Source organism: Cylas formicarius, unplaced genomic scaffold, assembly GCF_029955315.1.
Source record: "Cylas formicarius isolate icCylForm1 unplaced genomic scaffold, icCylForm1.1 PGA_scaffold_7__23_contigs__length_41026272, whole genome shotgun sequence".
NCBI lineage: Eukaryota > Metazoa > Arthropoda > Insecta > Coleoptera > Brentidae > Cylas > Cylas formicarius.
The window spans coordinates 39,355,507-39,382,952 of NW_026844352.1; the positions used below are offsets into that span (position 1 = coordinate 39,355,507).

The 27,446-nt window shown below is 33.9% G+C and overlaps 5 protein-coding genes across 7 annotated transcripts in view; 3 read left to right on the plus strand and 2 right to left on the minus strand.

Moving 5' to 3' along the window:
• LOC132705552 (insulin-like peptide receptor) overlaps nucleotides 1–13,184 on the plus strand; it is a 96,500-nt gene extending 83,316 nt beyond the window's left edge. Inside the window, exons 5-11 of one of the 2 annotated variants that reach the window (XM_060676199.1) lie at nucleotides 170–421; nucleotides 2,831–3,082; nucleotides 3,242–3,383; nucleotides 3,575–4,746; nucleotides 8,405–8,830; nucleotides 10,152–10,424; nucleotides 11,052–13,184. In XM_060676199.1, the coding sequence (XP_060532182.1) occupies nucleotides 170–421; nucleotides 2,831–3,082; nucleotides 3,242–3,383; nucleotides 3,575–4,746; nucleotides 8,405–8,830; nucleotides 10,152–10,424; nucleotides 11,052–11,227 (2,693 nt within the window). In that variant the 3' untranslated portion in view covers nucleotides 11,228–13,184. The remainder of the gene's footprint in view (nucleotides 1–169; nucleotides 422–2,830; nucleotides 3,083–3,241; nucleotides 3,384–3,574; nucleotides 4,747–8,404; nucleotides 8,831–10,151; nucleotides 10,425–11,051) is intronic. The other variant, XM_060676200.1, reaches the window with a different exon arrangement.
• Nucleotides 13,185–15,947: 2,763 nt separating this feature from the next.
• LOC132704623 (uncharacterized) lies at nucleotides 15,948–17,032 on the minus strand. Its single transcript, XM_060674742.1, has 3 exons — nucleotides 16,792–17,032; nucleotides 16,509–16,731; nucleotides 15,948–16,426 (listed from the first exon to the last, which is right to left on the minus strand). Exons 1-3 carry the CDS (start codon nucleotides 16,807–16,809, stop codon nucleotides 16,329–16,331), a joined length of 339 nt encoding a protein of 112 aa, XP_060530725.1. The 5' UTR covers nucleotides 16,810–17,032; the 3' UTR covers nucleotides 15,948–16,328.
• Nucleotides 17,033–17,151: 119 nt separating this feature from the next.
• On the plus strand, nucleotides 17,152–18,766 carry LOC132704622 (serine hydrolase-like protein). 2 transcript variants are annotated; one of them, XM_060674741.1, is made up of 2 exons: nucleotides 17,152–17,461; nucleotides 17,711–18,766. In XM_060674741.1, the coding sequence occupies exon 2, from the start codon at nucleotides 17,764–17,766 to the stop codon at nucleotides 18,556–18,558; it is 795 nt and encodes a 264-aa protein (XP_060530724.1). In that variant the 5' UTR covers nucleotides 17,152–17,461; nucleotides 17,711–17,763; the 3' UTR covers nucleotides 18,559–18,766. The 2 variants fall into 2 exon arrangements, with proteins under 2 accessions (XP_060530724.1, XP_060530723.1); XM_060674740.1 differs by having other exon boundaries at nucleotides 17,155–17,457; nucleotides 17,711–18,763.
• A 167-nt stretch (nucleotides 18,767–18,933) lies between these two features.
• Nucleotides 18,934–20,427, plus strand: LOC132705146 (mediator of RNA polymerase II transcription subunit 7). Its single transcript, XM_060675581.1, has 4 exons — nucleotides 18,934–19,032; nucleotides 19,122–19,466; nucleotides 19,557–19,825; nucleotides 19,895–20,427. The coding sequence occupies exons 1-4, from the start codon at nucleotides 18,934–18,936 to the stop codon at nucleotides 20,097–20,099; spliced, it is 918 nt and encodes a 305-aa protein (XP_060531564.1). The 3' UTR covers nucleotides 20,100–20,427.
• Nucleotides 20,428–21,678: 1,251 nt separating this feature from the next.
• Nucleotides 21,679–26,988, minus strand: LOC132705411 (cytochrome b5-like). The gene is made up of 4 exons (XM_060675988.1): nucleotides 26,778–26,988; nucleotides 23,374–23,502; nucleotides 22,586–22,707; nucleotides 21,679–22,231 (listed from the first exon to the last, which is right to left on the minus strand). Exons 1-4 carry the CDS (start codon nucleotides 26,904–26,906, stop codon nucleotides 22,192–22,194), a joined length of 420 nt encoding a protein of 139 aa, XP_060531971.1. The 5' UTR covers nucleotides 26,907–26,988; the 3' UTR covers nucleotides 21,679–22,191.
• Nucleotides 26,989–27,446: the final 458 nt, after the last annotated feature.

A 27,446-nucleotide genomic window follows, 5' to 3' on the forward strand; every position in this document is an offset into this window, starting at 1 on the left:
AGTTGACCTAGAGGTGCATAAAGAAGACTCCCCATCTTTTCAAAATTCTTCGTGAAAATTTGTCTGAGTATATTCAAACCCTCACTAGGAAGAAGGAATTTAAAAAAGAAAATCCGTCACCGCTGACGTGAGGAACTTTTTTCCACCATCAATTTTTTTCTCATTTTAGGAACTATAGCATTCCACAACAACCCTTATCTATGTATCAGCGAAATCCAAAGACTGAAAAAGATGACTAACGTAACATACACGTCCATGGACGTTTCGTTTTACTCCAATGGCGATAAAGCCTTTAACTGTGGTGAGGAAAAGGACAGCGATATGGTAATAGATCTGATAAAAATGGGTGTCAAGAACGTCACCTTGACTTGGAAGAGGAGGAAAACCGACAACGTATTATACTACAACGTTTATTATATTGGTAAGTTGTTTACATTTGATTATTTACTTATATTTCAGGAATTTCAGCAATTTACGAAAATAGCTCCAATTAGAAAGATTTTAACGGACCTTATTCTTATTCTTGAAACCATCACTTTTGCTAAAAATGTTCTGTCCGATTCCGCAAATTCAAGAATCGATACTAAAGCATTATCTGTCATGATAAAATCCTGATTTTTTTCTTACATCTTCCAATACTAACCATATTTTATTTCTCATTTCAACAAACTCTGACCAAACTTTTAATGCGTTTATTTACTGGCTTGACCTGGCCCGATCCTCGACAAACATAGACCTTTAGTAAAGAATCGCCAGAGTATGACCGTAAAAGTTTATTTAGTCCGGACGTGAAAAAAGGAAAATTTAAAATTACAAAACTAAATTTCAATAAAAAAGTTTTCTTATAGGGAAAAAAGGGGTATAAACATGCTTACCGTCAGGAAAATATTTTTACTTATTTCTTGTACTAACTATATAGAATAAATAAATTCAGTTTTAATTTGCAATAGAAAACATTTTATTATTATATTATCACATAAGCGTAGGTATGAACTATATTTTTTAAAAACTTAAACATTAATTCAAAACAAAATTTCTTTGGTTTAGTAGAGCCAAAACAAACAAAAAAATTACATATATTTGTTCATGATAACTTTTTCTCTTATTCTTTGTAACAAAAGAACCTCATTTAAGCCATTTTCCTTTGCCCATTAAATTAAAAGAACTTATAACATCACGTTGTTCAACAGGAGTAGTTTCACTTTCCACTTCAGGACTTTCTTCAAGGTTAAATGAATGACTTACCTCGATTGTTCCACTCGCCCATTCCATAATTTCTACTAATTTATAATCATTAAATATCGAGTTATACAACTTTGCCAAGGGAAACCTGATCCGAAGGGAAAAAAGATGTTTAAATGAATTTTATATAACTGACATGGGAATTTCATTCCATCTAAGAGCGCTTTAGATTTTATTATTTCATTTGGAACCACATTGTTCAATAGTCGCCGCCCCAAGAACCAAGAGAACCGTCGATTTCACTATAGTTTATTGTCGTCGTTCGCTTAATCTCACACTGGCTCGTGTACCTTTTGGATGCATATTGTTCTAAATTTTCTTAATTTTTTTACTCTGCTTATTGTAGATTTTAACAGCTTCACATTCGTTACAACAATCCTTACTTTTCTTACCATTTTCAATGTCCTTTAAAGTGGACGGTTTATCTTTTAAGGATATTGAACGTCTTTTTTGCTTTCGATTCATATTTTATGGTTGAGTTTAAAGCACAAAAATATTAATCGATTAATTAATTAACAGAAACTATCAGAATTCAAGTAAGTATTCTATTTAAAAGAAATTCATTTCAATACTGGCAGCACAAAACACTTTCAATTCAAACATAATTTTTTACAATTTGAAGTTATGTTGTCGTGATTTTACTTCCGAATTGGCATAAACTTTTTTCGAATAGAATAAAAAATGTTCCTTACATAGAGCGTTCACTGTATTTTGACTTATTTCAATGTAAATCAAACGCACAGTATTCCATTATAAAGTATAACGTTACACTGTGTATGGCCAATTATATATAAGTGGTCTAAAATCCCTCCAATCACCTTAGAAATGGCTAGTAAATTGTTACTCGAATTTGTATGAAAATTAAATATTTGCTTGCATATTCATTACTGTAAAAGCGTTGTTTATGTGCCATGCAGCCATCAATCCAAGCAGTTCATACTAACGTAGGTATCTCTAATAGCCCGTAATGCGAGTCGCTCCTTCAGTGTGCTAACCAAATTGTTTGTGAAAAAATACTTGTAACTGATATTAAGCAAACGTAATGAAATAAAGCATAAACCAGTTAAGACAAGTTTATTAAGCGAATGGTTTATCTCGCGCACAGAATCTGAAAACCCTCCGATTACTTCATGGATCAGGTTACGGCCCAACGACGGATTAAGACGAGATAAACTTAATTAAAATACCCATTTCCTGTGTGAAAACGATTCCTGGAGTTCCTTTAACATTTAGGGCTAAAAAGATTTTGAGTTCCCCCATCGGGTTTCCCTTCAACTCCCACAAGCTAGGTCCATAGAAATATTTACAGGCTGTATCATGTATGATTTTAGGTTTGAAGCCCAAACTTCTAAATATAAATAATAAAATCAATAGATATCTCAAATCGAATTTCTGACGGAAAGTGACATAAAGAATAATAACAATACACTATCATCTAAGAAGGGATACTCTTTCATATAACGTTAGAACCATCAGGCAAAATCCATCCTATTCCGAGTTATAACTTGGGACTATTTGAAACATTTCTTTATTACGTTGTCCAGCCTTACCGTCATGCAGGATTTTGAAATTGTTGGGATATTTCCAGCGCGCAGTATCGAAGATATAGCAGAGCTGGACCTTGATCCGGACGGCTGTACGGAAGACGATTGGGACAGCGTTACCACTACAGAAGTAACGGCCACTCTGCCGAGACTCAGACCCTTCACGTCGTACGTGTACTACATCAAAACTTATTTAGTGTCCAAACCGGGACAGGCAGTTATCAATTTTGAAAATAGCAAGCTCAAAAATTTTACAACCTTACCCGATGATCCAGACGAGCCTTTGTTTTTTGAAGGTTGGTGAGCCGCGGCTGTTATTTTGAGAAAGTGGTTAAGAAATGTCTGTTTCTGTTCTTTACGAATACTCCTTATGACAAAGTATTATTTCTGTCTTAATAAATATGTTGTAGACACCATGAAAAAAAATCTAGTCGTGACGTAATTGTTTGTTCCAGTTGTACCGATTAGTTACCATTCGGTGAATTTAACGTGGGATCATCCAAGAGTAACAAATGGTATACTGGAACGCTACAACATTAGTGTCAACCTCATGGCGCATAATAAAATTGAACGAGACTACTGCAGGCATCCCATGACGTAAGTGTTCTAATGTTCGTCCATTAGTACATTTCTAAATGAAATCTTAGCGAATTACTTCCGTAATATTAATGAGATCTCAGTGTAATGTAATTTGCTTTTCTTTCCAATTCGTTCCGATGTTTCCTCTGATCTTTTATTTGCGACGTTATACCGCGTTGGAATATTAAAACCTCCTACGTTTTCGCCAGGCCGGAAGGCGAGAAAACGGACAAAGACGATTTTATGGAAGAGGACGAAGAAACGGAAGAAGTAGTTCCGTCTAAATTAGACGAATGTCAAAGCGAACGCAAACCGCAATCCGAAGAAATCGATTTCGTGCTATTAATTCATAAACACTTGCATCTCTGCGACAAAAACTCTCAGTCCAAATACGGCTACGATCAGTGCAATAGATACGTTTACGACACCGGCATGGGAAAACGCGCTGACGGAAGCAGCACCTATCCGCAGGCGCGGAAATCACTCTACGCTTTTCCAGACAATCCGACGCTCCAAATAGACTACATAACGGCCAACTCTACGTATCACGTATTAGAGAACTTGCAGCATTTCAGTGATTATTTATTTTATATGCGGGTGTGCAATAAGAAAGTGGACGAACGCGATTTGTGCAGTCCGATATTATCCGATTTCGTACGAACGTATCCGAAACCGGGAGCCGACGATATACCTCACGTCGATGTTAGCGTCACCCTCGACGGCGACAACGAGGGTACAAACAATGTAACCGTAAGTTGGCAAGAACCAAGGAATCCCAATTCGGCCATAATTTCGTATTATATTCAGTATTATCGTGAATCGGAACATTCCCAGCCAGAATCGATTTGCGTATCTAGGGAGACGTATCTGAAAGAACGGAAACACGTCATACGGAATTTAATACCCGGTCAACGTTATTATTTAAAATTGCACGCAGTATCTTGGGCGGGACCGGGAAACTATACCAAAGAATACAAATTCGATATCAGACGTCCCGGGACGAATCCTTTCTGGACTATATTCGTTGTTACTTTGTTCCTGTTACTAGCGATCGTTTTCGTATTGTTGTATCTTCGTTATAAGAAGAAATATAAGCTCAGCGATGTTCATTTGATAGCGAGCGTGAATCCCGATTACGCGGGCGGTGCCGTCTACATAGAGGACCAATGGGAAATGGAGCGGAGCGATATCGACATACAGAAGCTGATGGGAAAAGGTAGTTTTGGCATCGTGTACTACGGGAAAATTATATCGAAAGAGATACCTTGCGCCGTGAAGACTGTCCACGAGAACGCTTCTGTACAGGACAAGGCTGATTTATTTACAGAAGTTTCCATTATGAAGTCCTTCAGTGGCGCTCACCATGTCGTCAAGCTTCTAGGTAAGCAGGTTATTTGCGTAGTCCGTTTTCTTTTTTGTTCTGTATTACAACTGTTATCCCTCTCTCTCTCTCGGTGTGACAGGGAGTTCAACACAGTCTATGGTGTAGTGTAGCCTATGGCGATTTATTTTTCTTTATCTTTAGAGGGAATTTCTCGAATAGAGCTTTAGCCGCTACAAGGCGTTCAATACGACTGACCACCGTCTCTTATCCAAACTTCCAGAGACCAGTAATGTGCTTTCTGTGACCCGAGACTCTATTCTTGGTCCTCTCTTTTTTATAATCTACACTTCAGAGGTTCTTAAATGTGTTATCTCAGGAAAGGTGATAACACACAGCTTTAGTATCACTTTTCTTGCAGTGATTTTAATACTTACACTAAAGGATATTTCCGAGCAACACGCTTTAAAACTGAATACCTCCAAATCCAAAATTTGCTATTTGGCAAATTTGAGTAATTGTATTGAAGGCCACAATTTAACATTTGGTGAAATGGTGCGTTACCTTGGCGTCCTGCTTGACTCCAGTTTACTCTTTACAGAACATATAAATATTTTTAGCGAAAGGCCATATCGCATATATCACACGTAGGCAACTTTGCTCCAGTCGTTATTTTCTAAGCCCCAAAATGAAAGTTACATTGTGCGAGGCAATAGTACTCTCTCATTTTAATTACGCAAGCGTTATCTACGGCCCCTGTCTTCCGCAGTGGAAGTAATAGCGCAATGCGAAGATGCATAATAGTTGCTGTCGTTTGATATTAAACCTGAAAAAATAGGATTATACAGCACATACAATCAATGACCTTCAGCGGTTGAACATGTTTTATCGAAGGACTTCTCATTTGATTGTTTTGTACATCCTCTTGCAAAAAAACTTTTTTTTGATTTCGAAACACTTAAAAATAAATTCCAACTGAACTGTGATACGCATAAATATAGTATATTATGCAACAAGTGCGGTAAACGGCATTTGACTCACGAGTTTATTTGACGCGAGGGGAGCGAGTGTTTAATAAACGAGTGAGTTAAAAAGTTTACCGAGCGTGTTGCATACTATAGTTTTTCTACGACCGTTAGTTTTTGGATACATTTCGCAAAACAACGCGAATACATTCACCGTCAGAATTGACAAACGTCAAAATTCAAAGCGTGGGAAATATCTCCGAAAACATCCGACTGCTTCCAAATCCGTGCGGTAAAATCCCGGAAATGTCCGAAGTAGCTCGGATCCGTAGGAAACGAAACTGACGTAGTAAAGTGACGCTTACCGCACGCTAGATCGGTGGGTAATTAGGTATTTTACAGACGGGAGTAGAAAAAATAAATTACAACAGAACATAAAAGAAGTTTGACTTATAACAGCATTCAACTTTATAATTCATTGCCATATGATTTAATAAATCATAATGTTGAAAAATTTATTTTTCTTCTTTTAATTTTTTTTTATTGGTTTCAGTTACTAGGCATACATTTGCTATTATAGTTATTAACCAAAACTTCTGGATTAAGTTTGAATAGACTTAAGCTAGACTTCGCTCTGTATATATTTATATTGTTTGAATATTTATACTTTGATTATTATGAATAAAAGCGATTATTATTAGTTTTATTATTACGAATAGCTTTGTTCCAATCGCAGTCAGAAACCTATTTGGGACTGTAAATTCTTGTCACTCGACTGATTTTTTGATAAGATGAATGTTTTAGGCCTCACAGAAAAATAAATTGAGAGTCAGACTACGGTTGAAACAAAGCTATTACTATTACATACATACATGGGATTTTTTTATTTCTAAGGGATGTACCAATTTCCTTGGAAATTTGGCATACCAATAAATAGATTCCAAATAAATGTTGTCGATATTGTTACATCTCCCTCTATTTTCAGTTGCAATTTTCGAATAAAAAATAAACCAGGTCTCGTTCTCACCAACTAACCAAATGTAACTCACTCACTCACTCTTGCGTATAGACAGGATCTCTATGTATCCCCAGTAGCTATATATTATGGAGGCTGCTATGTGTACATCTAGATCTGAGAGTGTAAGATTAGTGGACAAATTTATTTTAAAAACTTCGTAAACTAATAAATTTTTGGAAGCTCCACGCAGTAAAGCCAAACAACAAAATGTATGGAGAGTGCCGATTGGGACAATTTGAAAGCCTTTAATTGGCTGTAAAGGAGGCGAAAACTAATGTAGGTGTCCGGAGAGCAATTTCCAAATGGGTATTTAATACCATTTCAGAGTTACAAACGGTTTTTCGAAGAAGTGAGTTTGTTTTTATGAAAAATTATGTATTTCTGTATTATGAATTTCTGCACATTTTAAAATCATTGAAATAACCTTTCCAAAAATATTTTCCTTTGATTGTGTTTTCTTAGCTTATATTTTGGTATCCACTTTTATGTTCAATACGTTTTCCAATTTTTGAAGGTTTTCCACCTTTGTTGATTTGTTATTTTCATATGACAACACAATTAGAAAATATTTAGAAAACAACAAGTCTTGAAAAATTGAATTGTTTAATGAATTTTATTTCCAAAGTTTGCAAAATCAGCATTTGTCGTTATTCTAAAATACATCGTAAATGACTTTTTCTGCGGTATGATGTTTGTTTGACGAAAAAAAAAATTATTTTTAGTATTTTAATGTATTTATTTGTGAATTCATTCTGTAAGTTTTCCCTATAATTTCGAAATAATTAATAAATTATTTATAAAGACGGCCAACATAAGGAAAGTTGGAGAAAATTAAGTATTCGGTAAGCGAACGGCCATGTTGAAAGTCAGCTTTGATATCCTCATTTTGTCGGAAGTTTAATTGCGGAATGCCGCATTTTCGACAGAGAAAATGGTTACCGCAATTTCGTGTAGCGACTGTAATTGGCGCAAAATACGATGACCAGGATTTTCGGTTAAAAGTTTTGACAGAAATGTCGATTTTGGTTTTGGTGTCACTTTCGAAATGTTGCCTAAATTTAATTAAAGTTTTCTTCGACTGCCATTTACAAACAAATAAAATAATCATGTCATCAAAAATATATCCTATGTTCTTTTGTGTGTCTCTCGACACGGCCATTGTTTAAAACAAATTATTCCACTTGACACAGTGTTTTAGTTGCGATAGTTTTTTGCCATTGGACTTGTTGGCAAGAAATGTTAGAGACCGCAGGTTAAGACTTAATTGATACGTATGTTTTATTAAACAAAAAAAATGAATTTTTAAGTAGAATGTACAAAAAAACTTGGAAAAGTCTATTTGTCTGTAATTTTATTGACCTAAGCTCTGACATTCAGGCGTCCGCACATCTTCACTGTCTCCTCCAAAACAATCCTGTACTCTCGATGAAGTACTTTGCATTTTTCCTCTGGCTCAATGAATTGAGCTCCTATTGCGCTGCTATTTAAAAGATTATTAGTATTTTTTTCCTATTTTAAACACATTTTACATGTGGTGTCTTCGCCGACCCTCATGATATGGAGGCGCCTTGTTAGATGGCAGTGCTCTGTTACGATTCCTACCATTTATTCAGCTGGTGCTCAGCTGTGACCTAACCCCTCCTATGGAGACATGCATTTAAGAGTGTTAATTTTTCAATGGCACTCTTAAATGCACTTGAAACTAAATAATTGAAGCGCAACTTTCCCTACGTAGGTGTGGTATCCCGAGGACACCCGCCACTGGTGATTATGGAAATGATGGAACGTGGTGATTTAAAAGAGTACCTGAGAACTTTTCGTGATTCTTCGCAAGATCTTACGGTCAACGAAATCTACCGCATGGCAATCGAGATAGCCGACGGTATGGGTTATTTATCTGCGAAAAAGTTCGTGCATCGTGATCTAGCCGCGAGAAACATTATGGTGGCCGGTGATCGTACAGTGAAAATAGGAGATTTCGGGATGACGAGAGACATTTACGAGACTGATTATTATAGGAAAGGTACTAGCGGAAGATTGCCGGTGAGATGGATGGCACCGGAAAGTTTGGCCGACGGGGTGTTTACGTCCGATTCGGACGTCTGGAGCTACGGCATCGTGCTGTGGGAGATCGCCACTCTTGCCGAACAACCGTATCAAGGTAAGTGTTGCAGCAACGCTATGACCGAGTCTTAGTCAGACAATAACCAAAGTTTAACTGGCAAACATTTCGAATTAGCAGTATATCGGTTCTGCTAAACTAAGCGATTTCACAACAGCTTTCTAACCTAGAAATCAATTTTTTATATCTATATGTACAATGTATGTACAAAGTTTTCTGTGGAATCGTTATTTTAAACAAATTTCCAAGTTAATTTAGATGAGTATACTTCAGATGAGGATTTCAATGAAATTTTTCAAATGATTGTCACTGGCTTATTCTTTGTTTACCTTCCACCATATCGATATTTTTAAAGATATCCAAAAGGCACTTTCTTGCACTTTTTTTGAAAATTTTCAACACGCTTGTAAGTATTTCGGGTAAGGGTTTTAGCGGAACAAGTTATTGCTGAAGTACACTTGGGCCTGCAGCCGTACTTGTTTGTTGTTTAGGCGGAAACTCAACATTTCAGTTTTACTTCCCAGTATAGCCAGGTCTTCTGATAGCACGTTATCAGCTTCTCCTATGATTTTACTCTGGGTTGTTAGGGCCAAATCGTCGCTATACCCGAAATGTAGACATTGAACTAGACAGGTGCAAGAATCGAGCCCTTGAGGGGGGTGGGGTTCATTATTTATCTGCTACTATTTGAAAACCGAGCCATAAGCCGCGATCAAATCAAGCTCTGGGGTGTTTTCTAGAATTTTGTCCAACCCCGGCGCTCTGCCAGACTTAATGTCCTTCAGGGCCTTAACCACCTTTTCAATGATGATAGGTCTTGAGTAATCCGGGGGGGCAAACTAGTTCGCGTCTGAAGCAGAAGGTTTCACGTGCTAACTCTAGTAAACTAAAGCAAGCCAGTTTTTGATTTTTGTGCAACTCACTTGGATAAGCTTTGGTTCAAATTTGATTCTAGATAAAAGAAAGACTCCATTTCATTGTCTCTTTGCACACAACTGGGTACATGATACGGTCGAATCGTACTGCCTTCAAAGTGTTGACAAAACGAGCATTGTTTTGTGATTGTTACGTCGATGCACAATCATTTTTAATTTATATTGTTGGCTATTTGGCACCATTACGATTTTACTTTTATTTATCTTATTTATATCGAACTGCTTGTAGCAAGTTGCAAAAGGAAAACAATGCAGTTCTGCCTTAGTTTATGGGACAAAAACGAGTCTAGAAATACCACCAATGCACACTTTATATTTTCCTTGTTGCCACAAGATGTTTAGGTTGGACCAGTTATACTATCTTATCTATCAAAACGGTGCGAAGGGTGCGTGTACCGTTTACACATTAATAAAATTATTTTCAGGTTACTCGAATGAGCAGGTTCTGCAGTTAGTCGTGAAAAAGGGATGCTTGCGCCGTCCACCCCAGTGTCCAGACATGCTTTACGAAATCATGTACAGATGCTGGGAGTGGAAGCCCTACGAACGACCCACATTTTTCGACATCGTCGAAAGATTGGAGAAACACGTGGGTTTGGATTTTAAATTCGTCTCGTTTTATCACAGCAGGGAGGGCGAAGAGTACAGAATAACAGCAGGACGGGAAAGGGTACACAACGCCCCTGCTCTTCTGAGTGGTACGTAAACAAACATTTATTTATGTACAATTCCCAGGGAGCACAGGCTCGTCAAAGTGACGTCATTTTCGAGTCATAAATGGTCGCTACTCGTCAGTGGTTCTAAAAACATGCCAGATTGACGTCAAAAAAAGCATGTCTTATTAACATCACAAAAATTACCTCTATTTAAAACCAGGAGATTATATTTAGTGGGTGTGTAAAATATATAGAGTAATTCATAAATATATGGGAAATCAAACTTATATTTTTAAATAGAACACCCTGTATAATATAAAATTAATAGATACTCCCTTTTATACTCATCACCTAATATAGGGTTGTATGGTCTATATTGAGTGTCTTCAGATTTATGGCCATTATTCTTTTTTTTTTTGAAGTTTATAGCTCTATGTGATTTAAAGCGGCAATTTTTTTCGATTTTATACAAATAAAACAGTAATTTAGTATTTGGATTAAAGTTTTTTCCGCTCATTTGGCAACATGGCAATATTAGACATGACTTATTCACTATTCAATTGTATTATGTCGTTTGCTTAGTTTTGGTTAGTCATTTACAGTCGTAACATGCCCAAATATTAAAATCGTAAGTTTCAAGACTTTTTCCGTATCCGTTTAACGTTGTAGGAATGGTTTCTGATGGTGATCCCGATTTGTCATCATCGGACGACGAAGATCCGGAACGAAAGCTCTCCGATAGTCCGCAACAGGGCTACGGAATATCACCAGGCAGCCCCCGTCCCGCCCGCTTTTTAACGGTAACCAGTCAAAGAAAAAGCAGAATGTCCGGTAACTTTTACTGATGCCAGTGCAAAACTAGACGTTAAGTAGACGCCGGGTTATTTTTTTATGTAAAGCAATATATACCGCTATTTTTATACCAATCGAAAATGTGAGTACCTACAGAGAACAGTAGAGTACAACGTGTTGCATAATTTGTATGTCCTGTTTTGTTAACGCTGCTGATTAGGAGATTTTAACATTAATTAAGACATTAGAATTATATCTAAATTATATTGGCGAATTATTGCTGCGGCGTGTTTCCTTAGAGTTTGGAGCAAAGCAAGCATTTCAGCTTATTCCAGGGCATAAATGATATGTTTAACGTTTATATCGCGTCAAGTCTTTGCTTAACATGAGGATGTTTTTCAATTGAATCTCCAGTGTATTTAGTTTAAAATTGTGCGAAATCAAACTTATATTTGATATTATGACATTAGTCCTAAATACTCCCTTTCATACTCAATCACCCAATGTAGGGTTGTTATGGTCTATACTGAGTGGATCTACGGCCATTTTTTCGTCAAAAATATTTAATACCCCATATTTTTCACCCCGTTTCAGTCAGTGTAATTTTATTATGCCAACAATTTTGTAAAGTGGTACAGTCATTTATCTTATACTCGTCTATTCGTTTATACCGGGTGAATCAAAATGAAAAATATTAATTTTCGTGAGACCCTGTATATTATACTTCGATTTTTTTTTAAGGTTCATCTTTACTCATTACCCAAAATTCTCCATTTTCCGCAACCGCAAAAGACCTTTTGTGTAATTTAAAGCGACAGATATCATTCGTCTTATATAAAGTAATTTTCGTCATTTGGTGGCTAGTTAATGACGTCATTTTGACCACCCTCTGCTACCGTCGTAATCTCGGACGAGAATAACGCAGAATTAAGAATTGTATGACAGCATTATGTAGATACCTATGTGTTTACTTTAGGTTATTTTATGTAATTTCTTTACTCCATACTTTAAGGAAACATATGACAGCATGTAACAGCAAACAGGGACGGAACTAGTACAAAATGTTAAATATGAAATTAATATATATTGCGAAAAATATGTTCCACTTAAGATTGAGAGCTTTTACCAAATAATTTTCGTCAAAACTGAGCCCATATTATTTATATAACTAGCGTATGTTTTGTACCTATGGGTATTTCTTATATTTTTAAGCCCGAAAGTGTGGTTTGTAATGCAAACTACAATTACTACAATAATTTTTATTCTGCCGCCTCTCGGCACCAACTAGCTAACAAAAAAAATTCGGGTGATTTCCTTACAAGATTATTTGGGAATATGCCCAAAAGTATATTACCCCAGTGCAATGGCTTCTAGCGGACAGCTTCAGCTCGAAAATAGTGTTCTACGACTCTTTGTGCAAGATCCTAGCGTTTGGATTTTTCTATAATATGCTAATGTGTTTTTTTTTACTGTAATACTATACAGGGTGTGTGAAAATACTCCGTTAGGAACACAAACCTGAAAACTGCCCTACTTTTCTACTTTTAGTATTTTTCCAAGGTATTTTACTTAGCATGGCATGGTGATCCTAGCTGTTCTTAATTTAATTACAAATTTAGGGTTAGACAATTGGGCCACTTTGAATGACTTGTGATATAAATTTCCAAAAATGAATATCGTAATATCATGTTGACTGTAACTTATAGAATAAATAAGAGCTGAATGTAGTTTTTGTTGTTGCGTAGGTAACGGTTGGTAACCTACAGCAAATATGTTTTTTGGTAGTCTAGCACGGTGTATACAATATGTTTTTTTCCTAAATTAATTTAATGAATCTGTAATGTATATATTATGCGTTAGAGTTAGAGACTGTGAACTGAATATTACCTCCGATCTACCTTCAATTATTGATAAGTAAATTTTTTATATTTTTTTATGAATGACTCGTTTTTTATTTTTGTTTGTACATTATGTTTGTTAAAGTTTTCCATGCCGAATAAAATCTGGGAATTTTAACCGCCCATGGATGAAATTTTTAACAAATGTTTGCGCCAATAAGTTTCTGTTTAAAAGTACAGTGAGTATAAGTATAATATTTAATTTTTTGTTACTCTTCGTAAATAATTACTTACAAATAGAGATTCTCACGACTGAAACAAGATATGCAAAGTAAAAGCTGTTTGGAAACAATTTTTGCAGTACATTTAATATGTTAGACACAAGTTTTAAAATATAGATATTATAATCTGATGCATATATAGTTATAGTTCTCCAAACTGTATACCGTTTTTCCGACATAATCCGGTATTTAACTTTAGTACATTTTTTTATGAAGGTCGACCCGCGGTACTTCTTGCATCCAAATGCTGGAAGCTGACGGATTTATGTAGCGTTTCATCGGTGAGACTCCTCGATATTATTAGTCCATGCAGTGAAAAATCCATTCTTTTACTCTTAAAATACAATAGTCTGCACGGCACAGTTCTTGTCGGTTAATATCTTAAATACGGCAGTGGCTTGTGGTACAAGTGCTGAAAAGAGTGGTCTCGTCCGTTTTAAACTCGTTCCGGTATATATTTTGGAGAACTCTACCAGATTCATCATTCAATATGCGCATTACCAATAAGATTTAACGGCATTCAACAACGAACATGGCCGCTGGCAGTTCGTGAATTTGTCAGTATTTTTCAAAATATGCCTAGATCATAGAAAAAACTAATAAAAAACGCACTTGTAGATTCTATGGTAAATATCGGAACCGTATTCGCCAGCCCCACTATGAGCTACAAAAACTTAACTTACTGGCATTAGGGGGCGCGAAATTTGATCAAAGACAGGTATTTTAGAATTCTAAAGAAGAGTAATAAAATTTCCAATACACACATAATGTAAGTGATCGAATTATTGGAAATTCATTTGTTATTATAGGAAAAGAAAAAGCATTTCATTTGGCTATACAATGACATCATTTCCCATTTACCTTTGTCTTGAAACATAGGTACATACATAATAACACATGGTATAAAACAAAACAATAATAAACAAAATGATTCCTAATAAGAATGGTCGCTAGAGTAATCGAATAATGTGGGAAACAATAATTCCCGAGATAATTCCTGAGATTATTATGTAAGAGTGAGTATATTTATCCAACAAGTGCGCTAAACACACAAAACAAAACACGAACCCAGCCCAGCGGAGCGAGTAACTGGGTTAAATAAGCGAGTGACTTAAAAAGTTTACCTCACTTGTTGCATACTACTTTTTCTACTATCGTTAGTTTTTGGGTACCATTCCGCAAAACAACACAAATACTTTCACTGAAATGACCGTCAGAATTGACAAACATAATTCAAGGCGTTCGGAAATACCAACGAAAACATCCGATTGCTCCCAAAATCCCGGAAATGTCCGAAGTGGCTCGGATTCGTGGGAAACGAAACTGACGGGGTAAAGTGACGCTTCGTGAACGCTAGATCGGTGTGTAATTAGGCAATTTACAGACGGGAGTAGAAAAGTTATTTATAAATAGTTTACATTTAACATTATAAATAGTTAAATCAAACAAATTTCACACACTTTTAGAGATAATGCAAACCATATCCGAATACTAAACAGAAATAGACAAAATAGGAGATAAAGTACACCTCCTTTGAAACACGGCTGCGATTTGTTTACATACACATTTTTGCTCTCTCAGTCTTTGTAACAATATCCAAAAAGAACTTTTAACTTTCAAAAAAAGCACTTTTCTGACATAAAAATAAGCCACAACACACGTAGTACAAGACGCACGTGAAACGGAGATTTAAAACTCCCCAAAACTGACGTATTGTACTAGCACATTAGAAAAAGTCATTTAATAAGCGCGGTATTTTTGACAGATAAAAATTGTTAAAAATGCAAGTATTTTTAACTAGCAATTTTTTGGTAGTACACGCGATGCAATTTTTTTGAGCAAAATGAGTTTCATTATTTTTAGTGAATTTTGTTTTTAAAGGTTTGTTTTTTAAATTTGGATTCAATAAATAATGCTTTTTGTTAGTGTTAAATGGCTAAACTTTATGCAAAACTGATTTTTACCACGCGTATAGTAACTTGCCAATTTATAAGAAAAATTTATAGTCCCAAATAATAGAAACGAGAGAAATGAGGATGTTTGTTTAAAGTGCTGAATAAAATTCAATAAATGCTAATTATTTTAATTTTTGTATTCTGTAAAACTAATTTATATGCAATTCTCGTTTATATTTTACATTACTTACAATTTTTTAAACAAATTGTCCATTGCCATTTTTTATAATCCTTTTTTTTTGGAAAACGAAATTTTCATCTGGAATTACTAGACTAGGGGATTCTACAATTGCTTCTTGAATATTTTTTCCGCATAGATCTTTCCCGTGCGATATCTAGTATCTCATAAAATGATGTTTCAACTTTTAAGTCATCTTTCATGATTTCGAATTCGTTTACATTTTGCATGGAACCTATAAGTTTATGAAAACAAACGCTTTGCGCCGATTTACAAGCACAAATTTCTTACAATTTGATAGTGGACACGCTGCAATATTTACATGAATAAGTATATGCAGAAGTACATGTAGCAATTGCATACTGTGTATCGGGCTTTACAAACCATATCGCTTTTGTTAAAAATGAACTACTTGTTATTTTATAGGTAACATTTAATGAAATATTAGCAAAACATTTTGTTACGGCAAATTTCTAATTTACCTATGCTTTTGAATGAAAATTTTATTCCGTGTATGACCATTCTTTTGAAATGTGCGTGTTTAATAAGAAAATGGCGAAAGGTACAGGTTAGTGTGAAATTTCGAGGCATGCGATAATATGAGGCTCATCAATTCTCACCATACTACTTAGGGCCACTATATTAGTATCTGATACCTCCTTTAATAATAATAATAATAATCCAAGGGAAAAAATATATAATTTTTACCAAGTCAGTATATGCATCACATTCTAAATTACGCAAATAATTACTTTTATGACAAGTTACAGTTAGAAGAATAAATCCTCTTAAAATACCTCTTAAACTACCGATAATGAAATAGATATATAAATTGATGAAACCACAATTTACGCCGAGTTATCTATATAAATATCTATATCTTATCTATAAAAATATATATCTTAAAAGTTGTAACTTTGTCCGTAACCATGGTAATTGTCTGACACTATTGGACTCTCATGTACCAATACTGGAGCAGGGGATTCAAGAGCAATGAGGCCTAAAAACAAAAGTGTTAAAAAGTATTTCTTGAAAATGCAAATAACTTAGCCAGTATTAATCATAGAAAGCAAAATAAACACCTGCAGACTCTTCGGCGGCACCAACAACTCCACCCGCTTTCGGACCCGAAGCGACAGCCCCCGTATCTCCTCCACCGATAATAAACGTTCCGTCCGCGCCTTTAACGGTAGCTTTCGATCTTGGACCTTTAAGTAATGTTCCTGGTTCACCAGGGCCCACGAGCGCAGTATTTCCTAAAGGGAAACCTGATGACAAACATATAAGACTGAGGATAACAGCAATCTAAAAATAATTAAATAATACTATATTAGAAAAAAAAATTGTATGATGAATTTGTCTTACCAGCAGAAGGGTATTCATGATGTAAATCTAAGGTGAAAATGCTTTCAAAGTACGATTAAGAATGTCTACCAAGAATTAAATAGATATTTAAGGTGTGTCTTTTATAAGTAGAATTCAGCCTTCATTCTAAAAATTCATATAACTCGCTAATTTTAATAAAGGTGAATAAAAAATATTATGCAAAGTATAGGTAGATAAAGCTTTAATTACGCACATACAAAATATACAGTTAGAAGAATTGCGCAATAAATATTTAAAACGCAAAATGTATCGTAGATTCAAATGAAAGTCTGTAAAAAAATGTTCAAGTTCACAGAGTGTAAAACACACATTATAAATTCCCCATTTGGCAAGCAACCAACATGTCGTCAAATGGCCACTGTATTCTGCGGTTCCATTGACAGCTTTCAGCTGTGATTTTCAGTTAACTTAAATCGTCAAGCGAAAAAAATTAAAATAACATAAACCTAATCTTTGACTTATGGAATGTTACCAATCAATTAATTGGATATGGAGTCACAGGTGCATTTTACCTTTGAGCATCACCCTGCAGTATTTGAGTATCATATGATGAAAATATAAAACTGGAAACCAGTTAAAATCTCAAGGAGTGCAAAATGGAGATAGATGAACTTCAAATAGATGCCCCTTGGGGAATAATTGCTAGTAGGTGAAGTAGAGTTAAAATCTGATAGTTTTTTAGGTTAATTTGGTTTTAGGTCACCAAAAATATTTTTTTAAATAAACTTACCATACTAGTCACACTAATTAATAGAAATTTGGAAACCAGAATAATCTAGTATTTAATTAAATTTTTCACTGTCATTACACCTAATTACAAATCACATTACATATACATCAACCTACATAACCTACAATTCGCATTAGAATTTATTTTTATTTAGCTTTCTATTTCCAGTTAAGACCTGGGGAGATGCATCTGACCCCGCGTTACTCTGTTTTCATGGGGTTATGGACAATGCAGGGACATTCAACAGATTGATACCACTATTATCCAAGTCCTATTATTATATTGCTGTAGACTTACCAGGGCATGGAAAATCTAGTCACTTTCCTCCCCATTTGCCAATCCATTCTACTGACTACCTTTTGGCATACCAACTGGTGATCAATCACTTCAATAGAAAGAAGTATATTTTAATGGGACATAGCTATGGAGGTCAATTAGGGCTTCTCTATGCTCAAATGTACCCCAATAGAATAGATAAGTTAATTATGCTTGATACTTTGCACCTATTTCCAGTACCTTCACGCTATTTCAAAAATATTCTGGAAGAAAAGATACTGTTGCATCTTGAAATTGAACAGAAGTCAAAAATCAAAAGGCCTCCAATGTACACATTTGAGGAGGCAATACAGAAAATTAGACAAGGTAGGTCTTTTCCATTACGATTAGAGGCTGCAGAAGAGTTGCTGAAAAGAGCTTTGATACCAGCAGGAAATGGTAAATACTGGCTTTCATTTGATCAAAGATTAAAAAATTTCATTAATCCATTACATGACTTTAGATATGCCTTAGAAACGTTAAAGAAATTCCCTGTACACTGTCCAGTGTTGATAATTTTAGGCAAAGATTCAAAGGGACAGCAAATATTTTTGAAACCGTTCTTAGATTATTACAAAAAACAGAGCAATTTTGTTGTAATAATTGTGCCTGGAGATCATGATGTTCACAATAATGAGCCAGAAGAGGTGGCTTCACATATTGCTCAGTTTTTAATAGGTCAATCTAGCAGTAAACTTTAATATCTATGTTATTGTAAAAAGTGTAAAATATAAATTAATTATATAAGATATCTGAAACATTCAAACACATTAACCACTTCAACCGAAATTAGCTAATGTGATGTACCTATATTTTTGTTAATGTTAAATTGTACAAGTAAATGAAAAATGTAATATTAAAATGTAGTTTTTCTAAATAAAGTTAACCAATAGGTATGGAAAGTTATAAATTTTTGTTTTTTTTTTCAGAGGTCAAAACTGTAACATCAAGTAAAATGAACTTAATATTTAATAAATAAAGCTTTAACTGACATAACTAACTCAACAATTTCAAGCGCTTCCAGAGTGCAAACGATTTTAAGATTTTTAATTTTAATTAATTTTAATGCTTTGATCATGTTAGATATTTTGAAACGACCGTTTATGTGCTGTTATGAGGATTATTCCAAAAATTTATCTTGGCTGGAACGGGTTGCAGTGATTTTTGTGTTGTCGGTAAAAAAGATTCAAAAAAACCGATACCGACAACGGGCGAATGACCCTTCTACATTGTTCCAATTGATTGATCGTAAAATGCGAAACAGAGTATTTCCACAACTAATCTGTGGCTATCAGATTGTCACTATCAGTCGCTCACACGTCAAAATATTGGGACCACCAAAGTTGTTTATTTTGTTTTAGATCATATAGTAGCGTTTTTTTTTTTGGTTAGTAGATTTGCTAAAATTAGAAGCACGTTGAAGATGTCGGATGCAATTCAGGTTAGCTCTTTACCATTACCTCCTATGCAGTATGTAAACCAATACACGGATGAGTTAATAAGAAGGGGTAGAGCCCCAAAACCACCTCCCCCAATTACGGATACTTATCATATGTTCGGCAATGCCTTTAACACAGAAGAAAATATCATAAGGCCTTTAGAAAGTCAAGTAAGTTGGAAACTTTTTTCCCTATAAAACCGTTGGGTTATATTTGTGTGTGTGTGTGTGTGGCAGGCTCACATTTGTATTTATTTGTAGGGAATTAAAAGGCTTTATCCCCAACATTTCGATAGACGCAGAGAGTTAAAGAAATTAAATGCATCACTCTTAGCAAACTTTTTAGATCTTCTTGATTTACTTGTAAATTGTCCAGATTCTCCTAGAAGAGCAGAAAAGGTGGAAGATCTAAGTTTACTTTTCATTCACATACATCATCTGTTAAATGAGTTTCGGCCACACCAAGCTCGCGAAACTTTAAGGGTTATGATGGAACTGCAGAAAAGGCAGAGGATAGAAACAGCTAATAGGTAGTTTTTTTTTTCTAGGGCACCATTAAGTAGTCCACACAAATTAACAGGTCATGTTTTCCATTACAGATTTCAGAAACATTTAGATAGAGTGATGGAAATTCTTCAACAAGCAATTCAAAGTCTACCTGAGCTCATGGAGTTGGATTCAAAAATTATAGTAGAAACCGATTTTTTGGTAAAACAAGAAAAAATGGATAAAAGCGACTCAAGTAATGATCCATGCTGTATAATGGATAGAATAATGTGTAATATTGTTGACAACATGCAGTGACATTGTATAAGAATAGGGTATTTTGCCATAATGTATTTATTGTATAAACCTTTTATATAGTTTTGGCAAATTCAGTAAGAGCATACACAATCGAAGGAAAAGTGTTAAACTATTAGATATATGTGCTAGTATTTAAAGAAACTATAATATACTAAGTTTTATTACAGCTTTTTTATGAATTTGGAAAACAGAGAAAGGTTGTTGATTTTGCAATTTTATCGGAAAATCGGAAATGTTTTGTGTGAGATGTTATTTTCTTCAGTTTATATGAAAATACTGGATCTAAATAAAACTCATCAGGGAAAAGTAAATAAATATATCAATTAAGTTTTGTGCCTTGTAATTTTCAGAGTATTATGTTTATGATCATTCCCAGTGTGATAAAAGTAAAATATTATATTATTTGATCTAAAAATGTTGCATTTAGTTGAACAAATCAAAGTAATCGAGACTATTCCAGGGAGTAATGTGCCATAGATCATAGAATGGAAAGGCGCTGTTAAACAGCAGTAGTGGCGGCTGTATATTTATTTCTCGCAAAACATTTCACGTGAAAGAAAAATATTTATCTTGTTAGATTGATTTTTGATTGTTTTGAATTAATATTAAAATATATGTAGGCCAAGTCGCACCTATAAAAATGAAAAAATAAAGTACTTATATGAACGAAAGTAATTCCTATTCTTGGCAATTTGCCTATAACACTGAGAACAAAAACAAGGTTTACTTATTTATGGTAGAGTAACAAAAATTGATGGGTAAACATTTTTTGTTTTGTCTATGAGTAACAACTAGACTAAGGAGTTATATCATATTTTGAATTAGGTTTGTTATTCATTAATAAATTTAAAATTTAAATAATATCTATTTTGAGAATCTTTTTAACACAGCCATTATGGCCTGTATATGTAGATTACAGAAAATCTGAATCTGTTAATGTTAGATTGCAAATAATATCATTATAATCATAATTTACAGTCCCTCGTTATAGAAATTTATGTTTTTTCATTACATGTAGTAGTAACAATAATAATAATAATTTGCTTATTCTGTAGACAACGACAAATTTAAATTAAAAATAATACATCATATTTTGTACATCCACAAAATAAACAAATGCAAATTCTCCTTAAAACCCTTAAATTGTGCGGGATCACATATCATAAATTTACCCTGCCGCATATTGCAGAAAGTGACGTGAATAAATGTTTAAAGGAATTCCTACATAATTTATATAAAATACAAAATCTAACCTACAAAATAAACAAATTTTTAAACGCAAATATTGCTTTAAATTTGATATTGAAAACAAGCAAGTCTTACATGTAATTCTTAGTCTGTTTATTTTCGTTTACACTTGGTTTTTCTATTTACACATTTACATTTCCGCTGTTAAAATAGTCGTCGTCGGTAGTTCAAGTGAAGTTCAATATTTGCGTAAAACTTCTATAAGGGGGAAACGAAGAAGACCCGATTTAAATGTGTCACTTGGGATACAGCTCCCAAACCCTCGTTGATACGAAAAACAATTTCACATTCAAAATTTTTGTTTTTGTCAGCTTCGCGAAATATCTCAATTAGGTTTTTTTTTCTTCAAAATAATTATACGTTGCTGAAAAATAATTCACCAAATTTTAAGAGCAAAGTATGAAATAAAACTCCAAAATTTGTAAACGTGTATTGAATTGGGTTTATTTAAAGTAATTGATAACAGGTAATAATTAAATAATAATAGACCTAATATAAGTCTATTCAATAATAACGACCAAACAATACAGAGTATTAAAATTATAAAGCTAATGAAGTAATCTATCCCAGATGACTATTTTTACTCTATTTTGATAAATTTAGTTTACAATAAAATTGGTAAATAAAGCGATGATTTTTATTGCCAGATCTACGAAATGAATTCCGTCATAGCACACAGCATATGGTTAAAAAGAAGACACAGCTCAACTAGTAGGTTATTTATGCAAAATATTAAAATGCGGCAGTTCAAACAAAACTAACAACCGGCCTCAACGGGTATTATCTTAACTCCTACGTCCTATCACAGATATAAAAATAAATAAATGAGACGGGCTTTTTCTGTTTAAGCGCACAAGCCGCATGTGATTATCGAAAAGCAGCTCCTGAAAACAAAGAAAACTGATTAATGCCTAGTGTTTTTTGAAAACAGTGGTTATTCTCCAAAATATTTTTGGTAATTAATATGTAGGTATTTCTGTAATAAATAATATATCGAATTAAAAGTAATCCGCAATACAATATGTTGAATTATTCAATAATAGATAGGTGAACAAAAAAAAAAAACAAAAAACAATTAAAGTTATATTAGGTAGCTATGTTTATAGAAAAAATTAAAGATCCATTGTTATTATTTCATAAGTTGATCCTCTTGATCTAACTTAGGTACGCATGATTTTATATCCCTTACGTTTTAGCCATCGGCCATATATCTATAGAAACATAAATTCGCAACTTACCTCATCTGCGGCTTTTCATCGGACACAATAACGGTAACCCCATTCGTTTTCTCCTCCTTGGTATTCGCAACACCGTTCTTTTTATCGCCTTTCTTTTTGTTATCCTTCGTTTTCCGATCCTCCTGCAAAAAAAATATTCAAAAATATTAAAATTGGCATTCATATTCGGTCAACGTCGAAATTATTTAAACAGCTACGAAATTCTTCCTGTCAGGTTTTCCGAATGTAGATTGATATTTAGGCGTTCCAAAATATTAACCACCATTCACTTTTAATATAATGTGTTTAGAGAGTTTATAAAAAATCAATGAACAGTTTTTCATTAGGTGAGTTTTACACTGGCAAAGCTTACTGCACTTGTACGCACGGTGTTGCGTTTGAGCGCCCTCTAACGACCACATGGAAAAATGTGTTATTATTTAATTTTATCAACGAAACAATTTCAGACCAAGGTGCCCGTGAGTTGATTTAAATTGGCTCATTTTGGATACTAGGAATATGTGCTATAGTTTGGTACAGACCTTTAAAGAGACCCGGAGTATATGGGCACCGCTTTTATGAAATACTAGTTAATTACTGCATCACATTGGATGATACTATAATAAAAACTTGAAAAATAAACTAGGCCTTTTTATGATTCCTGTAAGTCACTAGTGCTTATAACTTATAGTTCGCTAGTGAATTATGAAGTAGAACACGTTAGTGAGTTATAGGGCCCATTATGCATTTAAGTGATAAATAAAAATCAAATACTGCTTTTGAAATAGACCTAATCACTTTTTACTTACTTCTGCCAGTTCTCCTATTTTGAGGGGCTTGAGTTGCTTTTTGGCGTCACTCGAGTGACCGAAATCGTCAAACGCTTTAGTGCAATCTTTGCCCGCCCATTCGGTGACTAATTCCGCACCTCCCGGATGCTGCAAAAAAAAAACATTTCGATCAATTTTAAATCATCAAAAGAAATTGTTTCTTTCCTTTCTTTTCTTTCTTTTGATTTTTCTTTTGTTACACTTTGATATATTTTATATTATTCTACCAAAACATAGCTATTTATGCAATAATTTTTGCAAAAATACCATTTGGTGTTTCCGAAATTTTTAGAAATATCCTTGACATATTTCTTAGTTTTTTTCCCCAAAAAAATGCTTCAATAAAATCCACGCGAGTATGCAGAAGACTTGTTTGTTTAATATCACTTTTCTCGATGAAATATTGGCTGGGAAATCCAATTCCAATCGCTTAAAAAGGTAAATTTAAACAAAAGAAAAACTGTATGCTGGCTCACGTTACGGAATGTAAATGAGTTTTATCTAGTGCTTCATTTACTTCGTTATTAATTTCGCAATTGAAATTTCCTCACAAAACCGATTACATGAGATACCGAGTTGATTGTTCACCGCGTGATTTTTTCAGATAGACAAAGGATTACAACTATACCACGGAACAACTAAACTGTGGAAGATGATCGACTCATTGGCTTTTCTTTGTTGGCTGCGTAAAGCAACTAATTCCTAGAATGCATTTAAAATTACAACATACCAATAAATGCAGATGTGTGACGAATTTTATCTAAGAATAATAGTGTTTTGGTAAATAGGATTCTTTCTATACATCACATGTCTAATATTAGGGTAAAACATAAAAAGAAAATGACATTTAAAGAATATTACAATACAAAAATATGTTCCATCGTTATCATCGTCTAAGTATTTTACAGGTAGTGTCCCAAGAATATACTGCCAACATTTAGGGGGTAATAAGGGATATACAAGATACCAGACGAACAAAAAATTTGACTAATCCAAACAATATTAACTAGCAAAACCAATTTCTTCAATTTTAATGTTAAGTCCTCCCATTTGCGGAAATGTTTGTTTCGATGTTTCCTATCACCCACACAAAGTGTGTCGATGTAAATTTCAGTCCCCTGGTATTTGCAGCAGAAAAGGTTTTTGATGGAAGAGGACTGAATTAAGTTCGTAGAGAGGTACTTCGAATGTTGACCAGATGTCACCCCAATCACTGGAAAGTCGATTTTATTGGACGATATTTGAAACATATCCTCTCATGCAAAAATAACACATCAAAGAAAAAAAATGCAACCATCCATATGAACATATTTTTCGTATCCTCTTCTCTAAGATGGTGGTAGTTATAAAATGTAATAACTTATTTAAATTTTACGAGAGAGTGCAAAATTTTGACTAAATGAAAATTCAATCTCACATTATACCATTAATTTATTGAACAGCTAAGAGGAAATATTAATCATCCAAGAATACTTAAATATGTATTAATATTAACATATCTTGTATGAAAACCATAAAATAGGGTAGCAAAAATAATTAAAGTTTTCAAAAACTGAAATCTCAAACGTAAGAATTGTATTCTATTCCTATATATGTAAAAACAAAAAAAAAAGAAAATCAGGTAATCGGTGATGCTATTAAAAAAAAAAGTTCGTCCTGCAGAAAATATAATTGCGTCATCTAGTACCAAATTTTCATAAATAATTTTCTGGTAACGAATGCATTTAATTGTTGAATGATTACTTTTTATTTGTGTTGTTGCAGACATCCGGTGTCTGATAAAATTATAACAATAGGTATTGGAGTGATTAGTAATATTTTATCGTCACTTATCTCGTATACGTGAGAAATTGGAAAACGAATGAAGTGCGGGTAGGCACTTCACAATTTGAAGAAGGTACTTTGACTGATCTGACGTCTTAATTAAGTTGATCGATATTGGATAATTCATATCGCAGATAATTTCGTTTTTCATTCATTCTAGCAATCAGGGCTTAAGTTTTATGACGAACATAAAATAAACCGCCGTTTGCTTAAAGCTTTAGAGTATATATATTTTTTTATATAACACCTTCGATTCGTCAATATTAGCCAAAGAAATTTTAGCGCAAAACTTTCTTAGACAGATAATTAATTAATTATCTGTAAAAATTATTAATAACATTTTTGTATGTACAACTTGCGAGCCATAGTAGACAGGCGTCATTTATAATAAATAGTTTTTGGAGCGGCAGTAAGATTTTAAGAAGTATATTTCCGGTATTTCTCGGGCTCCCACTATTGTTTGCATTACGTGGAATTGCGAAGAGTTAAAGGTGAGTGACGTCACGAGGACAGTAGTTGAATTCCATCATGGTTTTGTTTTATTGGCCAAAATACCAAAAAATAGGTACCATGTAGGTTGTACCCTTAGTACCAAAAGATAAACCCTGTCCCAGATTTTATGCCGCGACGTGGGTATATATATAATCTGCGTTTGCTGGTGATTAAGTAATATTAAATTTGTTTTATTATTTTTAATAATCTTTAGTATTCAGGTTAGTTTTTTTTTAGTTTCAGATGTGAACCGTGTCACCTCGATGACGGACGTTTTGACCAAAATAGTTAATAATTATTATGCATTATATACATTGTCAAATTAAAATTTTATTGTCACAGTTACTCTCTCTTACATTAAGCAGAATTAAGCAATTCAAAGAATTGGGGTGCAGATTTAAACATAACGTTGATCTATTGGTTATATTAAATATAACTGGGGCGTAGGTGAACTGTTTATTAGTTGCGTGCAAAGTAGTTGTTTGCTTATGCCAGAAAAATTATCTCATTAGACAGTCTACTAACAAAATATGGCTAACGCACGGTGTACGAACGGAATAACCGTCTGCGGCGGGAAACCCCAGATTTGTGTCGCCTTGATTTCATTGCCACTCTGGTAAATCACAAGGACTGACGCAATTCCAAGTAGGTGTTTACATTTGCCGACTTTTTTAAACTGGGTGAAACAACAAGATTGGAAACAACTATGGAATATTTAACATATGTCATGTATCATATATCAGACCAGACACTTTAGAACACAAAAATATATTTGAACTAACCAAAACTGCACTGCAAATTGAGTAATTCATTTTTTTTTACCAAAAATATAAGTACACTCTAGTACAAAAAGTCATGACCTTTTAAAAGTGATGATAGATATGTAAAGGTAAGATTGAAATTAAGAAAGAATTTCCTAAAACGAATCATTTTATACACAAGTTTCTAGTAACTTTTTACGTCTAAAATACTTAAAAAATCACTCTGTGAAATATCGGATAATTACTAAGTAACAAACGCTTTTGTTAATAAAATACAGAGGTATAATTTATTAATGTTTTACTTACGTCTTCCATGTACTCCGTAACGTCGTAAACATTATTTTTGTAGACAATCCAAACACTGGCTTGGATTTCACCGTCGTGGTTTTTGATTTCTTCCCAAGTATAATATTTGGTTTCTGTTTGTTGGGCCATTGTTGCACGATAGGAAGTTGATAACCCGCGAGCTTGATTGTCACGCGAACGGCGTCTATCAAATGGTGAATTTTGTTATTTATATAGGGTATTTATCGGTTTCTTTCGACGGCAGTGGCGTGCGCTATTATCACTGACGTCACCACTCAATGAGATAAACCCAAGTGCGCGATCTGTTTTCTACTACCTGAAAACTTGACGGGTTCCTAAATATTTATAAAAATATGTTTAACGATTTTAAGATATTAAAAAATTACAAGATCAATAAACTTGTTCTTGCTATTTTTTTGTTTTCATTTTAGGCGTTTTATAGTAATTCTAATTACGTGGTAATATAAAAAAATAAAAGTAATGTTAATTAGGGTAAGTGTAATGATAATCAGTGGTAATTATGGTAATTGAAGGGAATTTTGGAAGTCTGAGTCTGAAGATATGTCCAGAGATATCGGGAACTAACCTAACTAACCAAAATTAAAACGTTCAGATTGCTAATTTCAATGCGTTTTTTAGATCAGCTGTTTTAAAATTTGAGCGTTTTAT